We start from the raw sequence: 17,928 nt of genomic DNA, 5'->3' as shown, positions 1-17,928 counted from the left end.
CTGTAGCAGCTGTAGAATCAATAGTACAGAGCACCTTGCAGGAACAGCCTGAACCCCAGTCTAGTTTCTAATCTGACAGCACATCCCCTTCTCCCTCAGGGAAGAATTGCAACATAAAGTTCAGGAATATATTAGTGTGTAAGTTGTGAGAATGACTGCAGATGGGGTGTCAGGCATAGACAAAGACTAGAGTAAATTCTGGGTTATCAGAGGTAATCCCCACTGGTGGTGCCCTGCTTGAGAGAGCCACAGCCCTAGTAGATATCATTTTGTAGATGACACACTGAAAAGCTTTGAGTGTTTCTGCAAAGCAGATGCAGTGTGGGAATATCTAGAAAAGTAAGAATTAACAATTAATGAAAAAAATATAAAGAGCAGACTCAAGCTCTCTGGGTGATACTAAACAACCTTACATTTTCCCTCTTTGGCTACCCCCTCTACCTCATTTCCCTCCCAGACTGTGCAAGAAATAAAGCCACATTCCTGCAAAACAGAGCCCTCTTTCCTGCACAATTCCTGCTCAGCCTGAGAGCTGTTATGACCTGTGTGCTAAATAAGAGGGACCCTGAGAAGTCAGTACAGAGTGGGACTCTGTATCTCAGCATGTGCATGACAGAGGTGAGCTGAACTCGGGCAGCAGAGACAGAGATGAATGCTATGTGCATGCATATATATACATATATATAATATATGTATGTATATTACATATATATATACACACATGTATTTGTTCATTAGTACTTTGCAGTACTTTAAGACCTGAATCTCCAGAGTAATTCCAGTATCCCTTCAGACTCCCATCTGGAGCAGTTATTTTTTATTACAGGAGAGAATAAAGGAAGCATTTACTAGGCATGATTCCTTTCATTGAATCATAGAGCTGGCCATCCTCTTCGCCATTGGATTTCACAACTCTTGTTGCGAGGGAAGCATAAGATGTAGAAATTCTGGGTTGGTTTGGAAGGCTCTTTTGCATTGCTCTGAGCCCTACCCCAGACGTTCTCCAGGCAGTTCAAGATGCCACTGTTTCATCATCATTAACACCAGCTGGAGTGCATGGCTGTAGCTTAAGTGATCCACTGGCCCACAGTCAGGGTAGGCACCCGGGTTCTGTTTTAATGTTTTAGCATCTGTTGAGCTTCAGCCAACAGCTGCAGATTGTGACATGTAAAACAAAACTACGTCTGGCTTTCACATCAAGTTCTCTGAAGCGCTGCTCTTAAGTGCTGGGATGAGGCAATGTTAACTTAGGGCCTAGGTGAGTAGCCCTGCAGATCTCATGGCACAGAGAAGACACCTTCACCCAAAAACATCTGAGGCTTCATGCAGGTCATGTCTGGCATTGCCCATTCCCTGATGGGTCAATGGAGTAGTTGGAGTGGAGTAGTTGGACCCATTGCTGGACACCCTAAGGTGGAGGGGAGTACGAGGACAAGGGGACCTGGCACCACACTGACAGCCCATGGTTGTTGGCTTATTTCACACCTGCTAGTTTTGGAGCTGCTGCCTTGGCTCCTCATTTTGTAGGGAAAGTCAAGACCAAAGGACAAGAGAGAACCAGCTTTGCTTAGTGTCATCAGGAGCCAGCAGCCTAAATAGCTGCAGGCCTGGTGTGGGAAGGGGAGGTTTGGGAGAGGCCAAAGGAATGCTGGGTTAGGGAACATCAGGGGAGAGCTTTGCGCCACCCACCCTGTGCTCCCTTCAAAAGGATCCCCAGCACTATCTGCCCCAAACCTGCCTGTGCCATGTCCTGTGCCCGGCCTCTGTCATGGGCTTTGAGCAAAAATGAGAAGTCTTCCCCAGGGACTTAACCAGATGTTTTGGGAAGCCTCAGGGTCAAACACGCCTCAGTGTTAGGTAGTAATGCGAGCTATTCCCTGCCCCAGCCACCGTGAGCACCAACTGCAGGCTGCACCTTGTCATCCCACCCCCACACAGAGGGACACGCAGGCTCACCCGCTCGAGTACTGCAGCTTTATTTGAATGAAATAATCCACGTTGAGAGTCTATAGGTTACACAGTGGGTGCATTGGGGTTGTGGGCAGGGGGATGGATGAGGCAATGCTTATAAAACATCTCACCCTGTTTAAAAGGTTCAGTTCAGTCCCTTTGTGTTTTGTGCTTTTAACGTTGTGGACAGCTCAGTATCGTGGTGGTGAGAGGGTCCCAGCTCCACTCAGTGGTGGTGATGGCATTCTATGAGATGCGGAGCGGGGATGGCACAAGACGTGGTGGTGATGAGGGAGGTCGGTGGAGAATGAGGCTCTGTCCCAAGATCTCCACCTAGTATATTGATGGTAAAAAAACCAAGAGACACCAGAGGACCTCTCCCCATCCTCCATTGTATCCCCCCAAAACAGACCTTTTATGTTGCTTCTTTTGGGGAGTGTGTTTCTAAACACTTCTGTCAGGTCAATATATACTCTCTACTGGCCTTAGTGACCTGGAAGTGTCAGGGTGACGTAGTCCCATTGGAACTGGATCCCACTGAAGTGGCTCACTATTGGGCCTGAGCTGGTTCTCCCTACACCTCAGAAGTTGAGGACGGGATTTGGTGTGATCCCCTTCTATGGGATCCAGGGATGAAGTCTGCTGCTGTCTCTCTAGGCTGGAAATGAAACAGTTGGTGAGGATAAGTATGGAGCAGGGGGATGGAGTGAGGAGGAGTGTGGAAATCACTGTCTGATGCTCACTTCTGGCCAAAGGCAGGAGGTGCCAGAGTTGTGTCCTCATGAGACAGTTGTATCTTGGATGATGGTCCCTCTCCTCTGCTATGTATATTGCAATACAGACAGAATGGTTCTGGTTGGGAAAAAAGACCCAAGCAAAACCATGCTGGCACCAAATTTTCCATTCCGTGTGGAGATTAGAGATTTTACTCATGCTGTCAGGCAGGGGCTGTGACCAAAATCACAGAGAAGAGCCACATATCTGTAGCATCCACAGCTTTTGGAGTGTCTTGAGATGAATGACTGGTGTAGAGCCCCCTGGGATGAGATGGTACATCTAGAAGATCCCAAAAACTGGGAGAACAGGCCAGACTCATCTATTTGAAAGCACTGACACTAAGCCACTTAAACACTAACAGTTACATAAATGCACTGAGAAGCTGGGGATGGGCAGCAGAGAAGGACAAACATCAAAGTTTGACGAGAGGAAAAAGTCACCTCCAGCAAACTCTTGATAGAGTCATCTTGTCCCAAGATGCTACATAGCAGGGTCTCCAGGAAACAACCAAATAAATGCACAGGAAAGTTTCTTTGCTCCAGGTCTGGAAATACCTTCCCTCATCAGCATCTTAATTTTCCCAGGGAAATGTCTAGAGCTCACAAGTCTCTTGCTCAATCTCTGTGTGGTACATGCTGCCACCTGTACAAAAGACCTAAATACTGCCCCCACCTGTGGTTGTTAGCATTTCAAAGACAGAATGAAATCGATATTCTCGCTCACTACAGTTGAAGTGCTGTCTGAGCTGACCATGCTGCTACAGCCTCTCTTGGCTGTTCCTCTCTATGCTGATACCCACAGCTAGTTCTCGACAACAAGGCCCATTGAGATAAGATATACCAAATGTTCCATCTTCAAAGGTGCTCAGAGTTGGAGCATGGACTTTTGGAGTAGAGAAAGATGGGGACTCGATGGAGGTGCTGCCACCTCCAAAAAGGGTTTTCAAGTCCTGTCTTCTCTCTGCTGCATTGCTGGCAGCTGCAACAGATCCACACCTCAGTTTTTAGCTTTGATCCCTCTACAAGCTGCTAAGATAAACATCTTACCAGTGCTGGACCAACATGTGGAGACAGCTTCATCCCAGCACCACGTTATATATCAGAGTCACTAAAAGGAAACCAGTTGGTGCCTGCCCACAGAGGCTGCGATGCAGATGGGAAAGTGGGGCTGCAGTTGCTCTTAGGTAGTTTGGGCTCATCACTGAGCAGCTGTAACACTGACAGCAAAGGAGTCACAGCTCACTCAAAGTGACTGAGCAGGACTGCTAACATCTGGCATGTTCCAGCTCCTACGCAGGGCCTGCCTTTGCTGATGATCTTAGGCATACTGTAGTTATGCAAGTTTTGAACATCTAGGAGTATGCATTGTAACAGCTGGGTTTTCCACAACTAACAGCCACTTTGCTGCCTAAATGGCAGCTTCCTCAGCCAAAGTGGGCCTCTGTTGGCTGGCAGCAGCAGTGGGGCTTTTGTCTTCCTACAGACTTGGCTGGCAGACAGGACAGATGCACATGGGTGGTAGAACAGATGAGTACCCTTCACTTGGCTCAGTGTTTAGGCAAGGACCCAGCCATTACAGCACCTCCATCGCTATGAGCTTTGGGCACTGGCACTGCCTGGGGACACTGCCACACTGTGAGGGCTGTCCAGCTGGCCCTGTCTTATACCAACTTTAGGCCATCCTGGGGGTAAAAAACCCTACTCTAAGTCAAACATTCATAGACAAATTTCCCTTTAGAACAACAATTAATGGAAGCACAAAATTTTGCCTCATTCCACAGGAACAAATGATCTTATAAGCCATATCAAATCCAAGAAAAACATGGATTTGCCATAGACCTGCAAAGCTCTCCACAAAACCCTCTAATCCCCCAGCTCTACCTTCGCAACAGATGTGAGTAAAGACAGCATTTCTCCTTCTCCCTTTCCCTTATTCTCTGCCCCATGCTGGAAAACCCTCACGATGAAAGGCAGCAGAGAGAAATGAAGTGCCTGTGTCCTGGGACCTTAGCCCTACCTCCCTTTCCAGCTTTCCCAAGGGGTCACCAGTGCAAGGACAGTGGATTGCTCGGCTTCCTCATGCACAGATGCGCTGAGGCTCTGGAGGCAGACTGGAGCATTTTAATAGTACAGGTCAGACAAAATGGAGTGGGATGGCATTGCTCTTCCATGGGCAAGAGGTGTCCTGGAGACTACGACTCTCTGCAAGCTGCATCCCCTCCCTCTCTAGAAAGGCAGGTTGGGTGAAGGTGGCCCTCGTCTGTCCTGCAGTGCTCCTTGGGACATTTAAAGCCTCCAGGGTACAAGTGGTTGTCTCTGGTTTGATGTGACCATACCAGACTGGAAGTAGCCATCAGAAGACCCCAGAATCCCCTGTGGTAGGCTAGGTGGAGGCAGATGGTCAGCCAAACTGACATGTCTTACTCACAAATGGGAGTACTGAAAACCACATATATATGACAGCTATCAGTTGGGATACCAAGTGAGTTTAGGCTATTCAGCTCACTGCTGGAAACCAACAGCTGCCAGTTATTACCATGGAGTGTAAATGGGATCCTGTTAAAATGCAATTTCCAGAACTCTTCAGCACTTGTTCTTCTGCAAAAGCTTTTTGTCTCCATTAAATGCCTTCCCAGGCTGAGGAGGACAAGCTGTTACCAGTGGGGCCAAAGCAAACACAAATGCTGGCAACAGCCTGCACAGGGTCCTGCTGCTGCACTCTTGCCTCTACAAACAGGGGTGCACATGCACGGAGGGCAGCCTAGAAAAGACCAGATGTCAGGTCAGTTTAGGTAACCAAAACTGGTCTCTGCCAAAGCCAGGAGTGCAAGAAGGCCTCTCCTTTGCATAGGAGATACAATGCCACTTCTTACCGTCACAAAAAAGCTAGGTCCTTCTCCCTGGGTGCAAGACCTGGGCATTTCTTGGGGCTGTGTGCACCCATCTTGAAGCCCAGAGCCCATGGTGATATGGGCTTAATCACAGTGGGGTTGGATCAAGGGTTGGACTTGATGATCTCAGAGGTCTGTTCCAACCCAGTTAGTTCTATGATTCTATGATTCTATGTCCCTCCATGCTGTTGCTAGGTCACCCAAAGGCAGGAGGCAAAGGGTGCTGCAGCATTTCTGGAGAAAGATGGATATCTGAATGGTGCTGACAGAAGAAGGGGACTAAAACAGCAACACCCCGAATCAGCAACTCCCTGAGCTCTCTGCTTCAAGGAAAAAGTTTGTCTCTTTGAGTGGGGTGAGGTGACACCATTTACTCCATCTAGCAGAGAAAATGCCCTGGTTCTTTTGTCTGTCCCTGTCTGGGGCAGGTGAGGTCCCTTAGGGCAGCATGAAGGACCCCCTGGCAATTTCCTGCCTCAGGCTGGACAGGCAGGAGTAAAACTCCCTGCCTCAGGCTTGGAGACAAGGCCAGGGCAGCGATGGAGGGATGCTTCTGCCATCAGCACCACTTCCTGATCCCAGTGACTGTCACTCCCAGGCTGAGAAGCACAGGACACCAACCCAAAAGCAGAGTGCGTTTCTTGGCACAGAATGATAGGGAAGGGCTGAGGATGAAGAATCCTGCTCTCCCTTTGGTAGCAAAGCATTTTTTTGTCATTCTGGAGTAGTGCACCCACAGGATTTTGTATAGAAAGAAATGAAATTTCCGTATTTTGAATAGCAACAGGGAACCAAATACAATTTGTATCATGTTCACTATGCTCATTTATACATCTCTAAATTATTTTTGCAAGAAATTTACCAGCCTAAACATCTGAAGCCTGCCCTACTTTTTCCCCAGTTGCCACTGCATTTCTCACCAGAAGGAAACTAGTTCCCAGAAGAAGGGCTCCGTATCGCTGTTGCTACAGCTGCTTTTCAGGCAGCAAGCTGTGCAGCTCTGCTGGAGCAGCTCTGCATGCATGACAACCACAACACTTCAGGAGTTCCCAAGCCATTTGTGCACTATGCAAAGTTTTTCATATAGATGAAACGGTTTTTTCGCTCCCGTACAGCTGGGAGGAGTTGCACTCAGGCGTTCAAAATTACTTAACTCCAGATCAAATGAAACATATTAGTTCCATTGCTTTCCAATGGCTGATCTACGTAGAAGAAAAATAGTCTATTACTATTATCAGCCAGGAGCTGCATTCCAGAGCAAGCAGTAGGAATTGATGTTCATATTGTTAAAAGTCATGGATTAAAGTCCTGTTGATGACCTGTTATTGGGACTTGCACTGAACTGTAGAAAATTATAATTAAAAAAGTGTATTTTTCAGAATACAGTGAACATCTACAAAAAGAGTTTTCAGATGAAAGTTTCTTTGTAAGCCCCACTTGTAACTACACAGTAGCATTCACTGCTTCTAATATCTACAACTTATACCCAGGAGCCTGCACACGCACATATTTTCTGTTTTATACCCTGAAAAAATAAAAAAAAAGAAATTGAGTATATATCGGCTAACACCCACACAGCGTTCTTCCTAATGTATTTCTACAACTACCGAGCAGAGGTCTCTTTGTAAATAAAAGCAGTCTCTTAAATTTATATTGCACTTTTCTTCTGCAGGGACTTTCATGCTATATACACGAATAATATCCACCATTGCTGAAATGCAGTCAGTTCTGCAGTGGAATAAAGCAGCTACTCAATAGGCACAGAGCAACATAAAACATCAGCAAAAGAAACATAACATTAGGACTGCAATAGATATTTAAGCAGACAGTCTGTAATTAATTTTAAGGACTGTAATTTAGCCAGAACACTGTGAAAAGTGTGAAGGGATCTTTAATTGGAAGGGGTAAAGAACATGGCTTTGTATCTCACCTGGGATGCAATACCACCCCAAGGAGATTTGCCCCTCAAGCATGGAGTTGTAAAACACAAACAGCACTGTCCTCAAAGAGGAGGGACACAGCGTCCCCTCCACCCCATCACTGCACAGCTTCCCATCCTTGTTGCTGAAGTACCTTTTTTCTCTGCTACCGTCTCTCAGCACATCTGCCAAGGAAATGAAGTCCTTCTTTTTCACCTTGGTACTTCTGACAAGCTGAGGCACTTGAGTTAATGACTTTCCCCCAAACTTACCACCAGCTGATTTCTAGCCAGAGATAAAGGAACATAGGTCTAAGCAGGAAGGGGCTCCCTGAGATTTTTCTGAGGCTGATGGGTCCACACCTGACACCAAAAGGCTTCACCTCTGGCTGGGGCAATCTTCTTGCTCTTCCCTGGACCTACAGCCACCAATGGGCTTCTTGCCCCCTGTGCCATGGGTTTGCTTGGTGAGGCACTTACATTCTTCCTCGCAGGAGCTGGCAGCAGGGCATGGACACCTTCCCTGCAGGTGTCCCTTTCTAAAAATCTGGTACCCCTTTGCTGACACCTCACAGGTAACGCTTAACATCAACAAAACGTGCTTGTGCAGCCTGGGCTAAGCAGTCTGTAGAAGCAAGGCCATAGGGGTCTCTGCCTTAGAAAGAGCTTAGAAAGTGAGATGGTTGCCCTGGGCTATCTCTTACTGCTGGGGAAATGTTTCTGTCTCCACCTTCTGGCCAGCAGAAGCCTCCTGGAACCAGCAATGCAACACAACTATTTTGCTGCTGACAGACCAGGAGCCATCATGAAGTTCCCAAGGGCCCCTGGAACATACCATCTCTCTCCTAGGAGTAAAAGTGGACTGTTATCAGGAACGGGGTGATGACTTCTGACCTCCAACAACCATGGAAGAAAGGAAGAGTGTGAGACTGAAAGAACTCAGCTAAAAGATGATAGTGGCACTGGCTGCCAATGAAAATGGCAACAGACAGCAAGAAGCAGAATCGCTGTCAGCACCCACTGCATCCATGACGCTTCCTGGCCCTGGGCAACAGTCTCGGGTATGCCAGTCAAATATGCACTGTGACTGAGGTCTGGGCTTTGAGGGGAGAAGTGGAGACAGAAAAGACACAGTCCTAGTTCTTGGAAATGGAGAAAAGCAAAACTAGCAAGGGAGACTTGTATCATCCCCTCTCACTGTCCTGCAAAGCCTCCTGTGAAGGAGGTTCCCTTGCCCCTCACAGCTGATATTCTTTCTCTCTCTGGTGGCTGGGCAGCATTAGTGCATTAGTGCAGATGAATACCTTTCCAGGATCTAGGGAGTGATGGATTTCAAGACTTCAAACTGTATCTCCTGGGAGTTAGGTAAGAGCTTTCCCCTCCATCAGTGAAGGAAATGAGGCACCAGCTGTGGCTGGAAGCTGAGCAATGTAGGAGGCAGCTAATACATTCAAGTGATTTCAGACAAACACGACTGTCTCAGAGAAGCTGATATATTCATCAGAAATGGGTAAGAAGCCATGGATACTGAGGGCTTCAGTGAGAGAGCTATCTTATCATACATCTCTGGTGCCTTAGATAGGGATTTTGGATGGGTTGTTCCTTAGGAGGAAGAGTACCACTTAAATGGATTGCCAGAGCATGGACTAGTAAACCACAATTCACAATCCTGTGGGGCTAACTCTGCCCTGTGCAGGGAGATTAGTCATGTCCAGGGCTGCTTCCAGATGCAACAAAGCTATCACAGCTCCTTTCTGGCCAGTGCAGGGCAGACCCTTCTCCTGGGGGTTCAATCTGGAGTAGCACATGCCTCCACCCTGAGGAGGTTAGGCCAGACCCGCTACAGGTCTGCAAGCAGGGAGAAACATCAGCTTTACCCTTTCATGGTGCCAGCAGGAAAAAGGTGAATTTCCCATCCACTTGTTCCTCAGTGGCAAACAGGGCCACAGTTCAGCACAAATCCCTCTTTTGGGCCAACTTCCTGCCTCCATCTTTCATCCTTCTTGAGGCACGTTCCTGCCTGTTTCACCTTTCAGCTCCTCTGCCCAGAGCTTTGGCAGTGGAAGTTGTGTGAGTGCCTGTGTGCCTACAAGTGCTGACAAAATTCAGCCCTGAGCAGCAATGCTGTTGCCCCCCTTCACCCATGCTGAAGCTAATGCACCATGCATGCAGAAAGGCCTCTGTTGGAGCTGCCTGAACTGCCAGTCCAGGGGCTGGGTCATGGGCACAGACCTGATGTCTGTCTGACAAACATTTAAATGCCTCATCTTTCCCATAATACAGAAAGCTTGAGGTGGAGGAAGTTAAGCAATGGAATAACAACCAAAATAAATAGGTAATGAAGTAGAGGCAGAGAAGCAATCCTGGATTTAGGGCTGAGGCAGCCGTCATCACAATATGCACAGGGGAAAGCCAAAGCACAACTGCTCCACCCTTCCAGTCCCATCCCATCACACCTCATCCCTCAGACCCATAGAGACACCTTTCTGTCTGCAGCTCAGGCCTGCTCTCATAGTTTCCCTATCCAGCAAGAGTGCTGAGAGACAGAGAGAGGCTCTTAGAGGCCAGTGCTGCAGCTGGATCCAGCCAGGACTTCACCACTCAGTGTGCTCCATGTCATTGGTCCCTTCCTGCTCCATCTTCTTCAGGCTGGCGGGTGAGAAGCACAGAGAAGTGGGGAAAGGCCAAAGCAAACCACACTGGGGGCCATTAAATACATGAGAGCCTGGAAGATGTGGATGGATGGAGACACTGAAGCACATGCGGTGTGAGGCAAGGTGCTCTGGCCACTGGCACTTGGGGTGGCTGCTGCCCCACGGTCGAGGCCGGCATTACTGCAGGGAGCTGCAGCTGGAGTGGGGCAGCCCCAGCCAGCGGGAAAGCATGAGGAGACAAGGGGAGTACTGCAGTATATCATCCACTAAGCTGTGGGCTCTGCAGTAAAGAAGGTAACTGTTCTGGTAGAAATTTGTGCTTTAATATATTTTTGTTTGTTTGTTTAAAACAAGTTCCCACTTCCCTGAGGAAGCCCTGTCCGACATTCCCAAGGAAACATGGGGGTGTTTTTTTTCCTCCTTCATTTGCTCTTCACATTTCTTCATTCCTATTTTTTTGTCTTTCATTCCTTCTTTTCTGTGTCTTTCTGTTTCTTTCCTTCCTTCCTCTCTCTCTCTCACTCTCTCGTGCACGTGCTTTTAAAAAAAGTTTTGTCTTTATTTTTAAACTTCGTTCTAGACATTATGACTTTCTCAAGGAGTGCTCCAGTTCTGAACCAGATCCTTTTGCGTGGTCATGCCTGTCAGTCTTTGGTAACATATGGACACTTTGGTGTGCCAGTGAGGAGGGTAGGAAAAAGGAGCAGAGGTGGCTGATCAGGAAAGGAGCAGGAATGTCTTGGTCCGAAGACAGGAGCGCTCGCTTGCCATCATCTGAGCAGCACGTAAAGGAAGAAAGTCAATGGGCCGCAAACACAAGGGCTGTGCAGGGCTGGGACACCGCTTCCTGGAAGAGCAACCGCTGCGAGTCAAGAAGAGAGAAAGAGAATTAGTGATGGGACAGATATAGACCTCATCCAGCAAGTCATCACACATCCATGTCTTCTCCCACCCCAAAACACCCATATCTATTGGGAGACATTTCTAGCCTTTCCTGGACATTTTCAAGGTTTCCTAAAACTATTTCTTTTCTAACTTTGGAGAAAAGGTTGAATCTTAGATACTTTTGCAATCCAACCCTCCTTTCACCCCCAGAAGTTTCAGCTTGAGTCAAACAAAAGGTTCTGCCTGTGTTTTGGTTACAGCTTGACCATCCTAGGCTGAAACAGACCTTTAACTGCACATAAAATTTTGACATTTTTAGGGTGTTCTCACTTTTTTTATGTTTTGTTTCCCCCTTCACCTTTGAAGTTAAGAAAATTGCTGAAAGTGACTCTTACTCAACAATTTTTTTTGTTTCAAAAATAACGAAAACTTGCTCACCAGTGCCTGCCTGGCTCTGGTTTGCCTACTCCGAACATCTGTCCTCCTGCCCATCTGAGGCATGTTATTGAGGACACAGGCAGGACTAAGGCAATAGGCACACCAGTGATTCCCACTCGAGGGCTAAATGCCTACATACTGCTTACTCACCTTGCTATGGCTTCAACCTACAGTGCACCTCAGTGAGAGTGGAGTTGTCTCCATTACTGCAGTGCTGGCATCAGGTTATGTGGATGGACTGGAAAGAGACTGGTGGGATTTAGCTCATGTGCTCACTGTCAGGACTGGGAGAGAGGTGCCGTACAGCTCAGGTAGCTTGCTCCCATCCTGCACGTGTGACACCTTGCCTGGCTGTGCCTCTCTGCTCAGCGGGCAATGGGAAGAAGCCCAGCCCCTTTACTCCATGCCCCAAAAAGCAGATTTTTTTTCCCGGAGAAGGACTGACTTAACACTGCAGAGGCCATTAAATCCTGCAGAAGGCCCTTCCCTTTCCAAAGCTCCCACACCTAGGGTTTCCAGAAATGAGTTACTGCAGAAGTCCTTGGCTTCTTTGGGATGACACCCCCACCCAACGTACTGGTGCAGACTTCAGCATGCTGGTGTCTGGCACCACAGTCCCTACAGGATCTGGTTGTTCCTTTGAGCTCTGCTAACTCACGACTGTAAAGAATAAGTTAAAGATTTTGACAGCTCCTCTGCTGACTTCTGCTGATGGAGTCAAACACTTTGTTGAGTCCCACCAACATGTCAACGTGCTTTGAAATTAGCTGCGCATCCTTAGTGTATGCATTTTTGAATGCACTCATACCAACTCATTTGCCTCTGAGGCACACACAGTCTCACCTTTATTCGGTCCAATTGGCTTCCTCGGACAGTCTCCCTTTTTCAGAGTGACGTCATCGATGGCAATGTCCCCCTCGTAGCTCGTGCCCCGGACACCTTCAAAGATTAACTGCAAGCAGAGCATGGGAGAGAGCCTGGCATGAGCCTGCAGTTGTGGAGGGCCCTTCCTGCACTTCAGGGCTCTGCAGAGGTGAGCAGGACACAGACCAGATCTTATCAGGTCCCCAAGTGAATGATTCTTCCCTGTTTCTCCAGTTCTCACAGAACCTGGAAAGCCAGATCCCACTGCTTATGGGACCAGCCTCCCTGTGCTGAGTGTCTCTACAGTAATAAACGAGCATGTAAAGCTCTGCTTTCCTAAGTGTTCTGCACGAGCAAGCCAGCCAATACTGAACAGAACTTGTCAGAGTAACTACATGCTTATTTATTATTTTGAAGCATACTGGGCATTTTGTCACAGTGCTACAACTTACCAGCCTGCACAGAGCAGCTCTCACAAGCAACCCTACAACAGCAAAGTAGACTGTTGGGTAAAAACATCAGCAATAAAAGCAGCCACTGCCTGGGTACACGAGTGACTCAATGAGGAGATAAAGAGTGCCCAGTTCATAATCACAAAATCTCCTATAATCCTAAACCAGGGGAAGGCGGTGGTGGTGGTGGTGGTTCTTGCAGCACATGCTAGAAGAAACCTCTAGCACTCAGTCATTTTACACCAACAGCCAGCATCCCCCAGATGTTCAACACCAAGAGACCTGTCCGTCACACAGACATGGTACCAAAAGGTGCTCTTTGATAAGCAGTTTCCAGATCAGCAATAATCAGAAACTTTATAGTGCCAAACTGATGCTTGCATGTAACTTCAGCAAGCTTTTGCTTTGCCCCAGTGACCCTAGGAGTTGAGAGCTCCCAGTGTCCTCCCAGTGCCCCACCACTGCCCATGCCACAGAGGCAGATGACTGTTGGGAAGGTTCCTACATCCATGCCACATGGACAGGAAAGGTGGCAGGTGTCTCCTTGACTGTGGAGCTGACTTACCTGGAAGGGCCCGGGCGGGTTGATGGGCACATGTGCTTGCTGCCACATGTTCCCCCGGTTCCCACTGAGTGACCAGACCTGGGTGTCGATGGCTCGCTTGTTCCGCACACGGACTAGGAGGTTCAAGGAGCCTGTAAGAGAAACCAGGTGCAGGTGTAACAGGGCAGGCATGCAAGCCTGCCTGCTGGGCTTGGCTCCAGCACAGCTCTGGGGCTAGGCCTCAAACCATGGCTGTATGCCCCAGCTGGCCCAGGGACAGCCTGCAGAGCTGCAGCAGTAATCTCTGAAGGGAGCCAGCTTTCTTCTCTGTTGATGGATAAGTGCCACTGGCAATGTTTCATCCACCTGGACTATCCAAGGGAGGACACAGACCCAGACAAAGAGGGACAGGATGAGGAAGAGGAAGTCTACAGCACAGCTGGGGTGTGACAAGAAGGGGGTAGCAGAAATGCTAGTTGCCAGGGACCTCTGGACGCATCCCATCCAACCTCCTGCTTGAAGCTGTCTCCTGCTCTACAGGAAGGCAGCATGGTTTTGCCTGGCCAAGTCTTGAATTTCCCTGAGGAAACCAACTTTTCCTAATGTCCAGTATAAACCTTCAGCACTGCCAGTTGTTGTCACTGTAACCTACTATATTATCTAATACTGTGAAAAGATTTTGGTTCTGTCGTCTTTGAATTTGCCTTGAAACAGTCAGGGACCAAGAGCTGACAGTAACCTCCTCTTAGCCAGACTGAGCCAGTCCAGCAGCCTTAGGAGCTCTTCCTCAGGATTTCTGCTCCTGGTCCTTGACCATCTTGATGCCCTTCTGCTGGACCCCCACCAATTACTCTTCAATCCACTGGAAATGGGGAGCCCAGAACAGGTATTTGTCTCTCCCTGTTCACCACTGACACCTGACACATGCTATGCAGCTTATAGCACTCTCCCTGCCATGGCCCTGGAAATATGTTGTGGAAGTATGACTAGTGTCCTCACTCACCACTTGCCCTGGAAGCAGCCTTGGAGTGAGCACCGTTTCTTTGCAAGCACTGGACAGCGTTGCCTGTACCACACCCCCTAGTACCATCCCAGCTCCATGTTTTCAGAGGGACACAAAGACCCTGTGAATGAACACTGACTTCAAGTTTCTTCAAAAAAAGCAATTCCCAAAAGGTTTTGTCTGCCACTAAACCAAAACCAAAGCCAACAAATTTCAAAGCATTTCCAGTTCTCACTTTGTAAAGTGTGTCACAGCCTCCTACCCTACACCCACAAATGAAACCATCTCAGTTTGTGTTCCTGCAGCATCTTTTCACTAATGCTCTCAGATGACTTCTTTTCCTATTTTGCTTAAGGGAAAAAAAACCATTTTAAAGCAGTCAACATCTTAAACCACTCAGGGTTAACCTAAAGACTTTTTTTCCTCAAAAAGTCCATCAATCCCAACTCTAGTTATGCTGTTGCTCATCAGTGTTTCTGATCTCCATATGTAGATATATTACACCTGAGAGCAGAGTGGCAATAGTAACCCTTACTTATACATCTATATAGTCTATCTGCACTTGGGATGCTGCATTCTCGAATGGGTACAGCCTTTCTGAGAATCAGCAGAAAGAGGTCAGGGGAAGAGAAAGGGAAACAGACTTTCCTATATAACCTCCCTCCTATGTGATCCCCCCAAATTCTTCATTCTTGGCACATTTGCCTTGGGGGCACGGTGTGAATCACAAGGACCTGGAATTACCCCCATCAAGTGGCTGGCTGTCAGAAACTGAGAGATGCATCACAGGGAGTTCAGAGATGCATAATAAAGATGATGAAACGTTTAGATTCTGAGTGAATGACTTACAAGAAAAGGTTAAAAAAATGAAATATGTATACAATTTAGTGAAATGAGGAAAGGGGGGCATTTTATTGCCTGGAAATATTCTGAAGTGTTAACAGTAAGGCTAGCTGAGAAAACTAGATGAAGGCCTGACAGGACATGGACAGAGTATCCAATTCCCTTCCCTAGTGGTACCCAGTTTTGGATGCACACCATAACCCAAGATCAGGAGAAAAATAGATTGTTCCTCCATCTCTTGAGACCCAGCTGGCACTGCACAACCTTGGTGGGCCAGAGGTAAGTGAGTGAGACCTCTCTTCTGGAAACATGGTGGCACAGACAAGAGATGCCAGAGCCTCTGGTAAAACCAGGTTTGAGCTGCTGATTTCTTGGCATCTTCCTTGCCCTCGGGAGCTTACTAGGAAAGCCTCTCTAAGAAGGATATCTAGTCCTCATGGAGGCCCTTGTTAAAACTGATGGCTCACACAGGAACTATGTAATTCCACAGATCAGTGTCAACAGGAATGTGTTCAGAGCAGCTAATTACAGACACCAGAGCCAGTGAGGTGAGGGATTGAGAGTGAATCAAGAATTAATATGAAGCTGATAGCAAGCGTGGATTAAAAACAACCATTGTCTATTCCACTCTCATTTGGGGACTTGTAGCTAGGATCTGCTGCACAACAGCCTGACTGAGTACCCAGCACTGGGACAAATCAGGCAGCAAATGAACTTTGATGCCCTAGGAAAAAGGAAAAGTGAGATAGAAGGAAACCCAGAGAAGCATCTGGAATGCAAATTAATGCCTCCAAAGCACTGTCTGTGAATGCCTGGCCTAAACCCAAACCAAGCCTGAGCATATCCTGGCTGACAGCTCCATGTCCTTGCAGCGTCAGGAAAAACGTTTCAACCTTTTGGACCCCAAATTCCCTAATACAACAATACTGAATACGAGCAGGCATTCTTCAAATGGTTTGCAGCTGGAAAGAAAGCTCCCTTATCTACTCACAACATGCAGTGTTTCACTACTCCTGTCCACAGATAGAAAAATGAAGGTCAAAACAGATGAGCAGTATACAAATCAGTCAGAGCTGTGAAGGGCAGCCAGGTGTCACAGCCCTACCTGCAATTCCTGCTGAGTTACAGAGGCTCCCTGAGACTGGAAAGGAACTACAATACCTCCAGCTGTCGCTGGGAATATGCTTCTGGGAGGCATGGCAGAGACTCTAGGACTTTAAACATCTGGACTGTCCCATCTGAATTGAGGCCATAGTGTTGTAAATGTTAAAGATCGTGGAGGTCTTCTACTTTATTCCCTTCTACCATGTGTCAGTCTGCCATCAGTTGGCAGTCTGGCTTCAAAAGCCAACTTTGTAATGGCATAAGTGCTGCAGGGCTTTGTGTTTTCCAAGGGAAAGTTCTGGGTTCAGCCCACTGCCCTAAAATCAAGCATTGTTCAGGATCTCAAAAATTAAGTCTCAGGCTAAAAAGGGAGGTGGAACCTATGTAGATATGGACATCCATAGGTCCTGACCTCTGGTAGATTCACATCTCCCCACATCTATTTTCATGCAATCTAGCAATACCCATCTCATGTCTTATTTGCTATCTGTATTCCTGGTGTAGCTTTCAGCATGGCACACGAATTCAGCACGAACCAACCACCTAATGCTTGTTAAGTGCCTCTCCTAGAGCAAAGACTACATCTCCAAATCCCACTTTGCAGGAGGTAGTCAGTGCATAGGCCATGCATGTGTGGAGTGTGAGGAGCCCCTTTACAGCTGAAAACTGACTTGCTGTGGGATCCTCAGCAAACTGCCTTTACCTGCTTACTGCTGACACAATATGATAATCAAGCACGACGATAACTCTCAGTCACTCAGAGGGGAACTGAGAAACATAGCAAACATTTTATGAGACCTGAGAAAACATAAGAGTGCCTGAGCTCTTCTTCCTTTCCAGTGGTTACAAACTGAAAAGAACCAAAGTGTGACTTGCTCTCCAACTTCCCATCAGTGAAGATGTGAAAGGCCCATATGGGATGTTCTCCAGTGCTGCAGTCACCCTTTTTGCCTCGTTTTAAACTGCAATTGTGCCTACTTTCCAGTATCAGAGTCCAAAACCAGCTGGCCAGTTTTGTTACCTATTTCTGTCATTGTTGCCCCTTCCCCATTTCCCCTGTCTGGCATTTCCTAAAGGCTAAAGACATCTGCTGGTGAGCGACATACAAAATCAGACCATCTATCTGCTGCTAAATCTCTCCAGCTGACCAGAGACAAACAAACAAAAGAGAAATCCCAGGACACCAGCAATCCTATTGTTACCTCTTCTCATACAAGGCAATCTTTTTGCATTTGTCTTGTAATCTGTATTATTCCTTCTTCCCAATCAGAAGGGAGAATAAAGGCCAGTGACGAGTGATGAGGAATCAATTACAGGCAGAGCGAGTGGTACCTTCTGCTGGCTGCCTTTAAGACCAGAGCTGGCATTTCAAAAGAGTGGCACTCACACAAAAGAGCACCAGCTGGGCTGCCAGATACAGTAGCCCAAGGGATGCCTTTAAATGTTACTTTCTCACAACAAGAAAAGGTCTTCACTCAGTTTCCACAGGATGGGGACTTGACTGCTGCATTGAATTGCAGTGTAGATCCAGAAGGGCTAGCACAGGCAGCAGTGGGAGGGAGGTAGGGTATGTGAGGGCAGGGCCGCCGGCACAGTCTGTGCAGGA

The 17,928-nt window shown here is 47.6% G+C and overlaps 1 protein-coding gene across 1 annotated transcript in view; it reads right to left on the bottom strand.

Annotated features, from left to right (window-relative positions):
* Positions 1 to 1,960: 1,960 nt before the first annotated feature.
* The window catches only part of MDGA1 (MAM domain containing glycosylphosphatidylinositol anchor 1), a 148,505-nt gene continuing 132,537 nt past the window's right edge, over positions 1,961 to 17,928 (bottom strand). Inside the window, exons 15-17 of the mRNA XM_050315589.1 lie at positions 13,394 to 13,524; positions 12,356 to 12,464; positions 1,961 to 11,051 (exon numbers count right to left, since the gene is read on the bottom strand). Of these exons, the coding sequence (XP_050171546.1) occupies positions 10,960 to 11,051; positions 12,356 to 12,464; positions 13,394 to 13,524 (332 nt within the window). The 3' untranslated portion in view covers positions 1,961 to 10,959. The remainder of the gene's footprint in view (positions 11,052 to 12,355; positions 12,465 to 13,393; positions 13,525 to 17,928) is intronic.

This window comes from Myiozetetes cayanensis, unplaced genomic scaffold (genome assembly GCF_022539395.1).
Source record: "Myiozetetes cayanensis isolate MyiCay16 unplaced genomic scaffold, myiCay2020 scf2-11, whole genome shotgun sequence".
Classification (NCBI taxonomy): domain Eukaryota; kingdom Metazoa; phylum Chordata; class Aves; order Passeriformes; family Tyrannidae; genus Myiozetetes; species Myiozetetes cayanensis.
The sequence above is the reverse complement of the archived record's forward strand: the minus strand, read 5'-3'. Positions and strand labels throughout refer to the sequence as shown.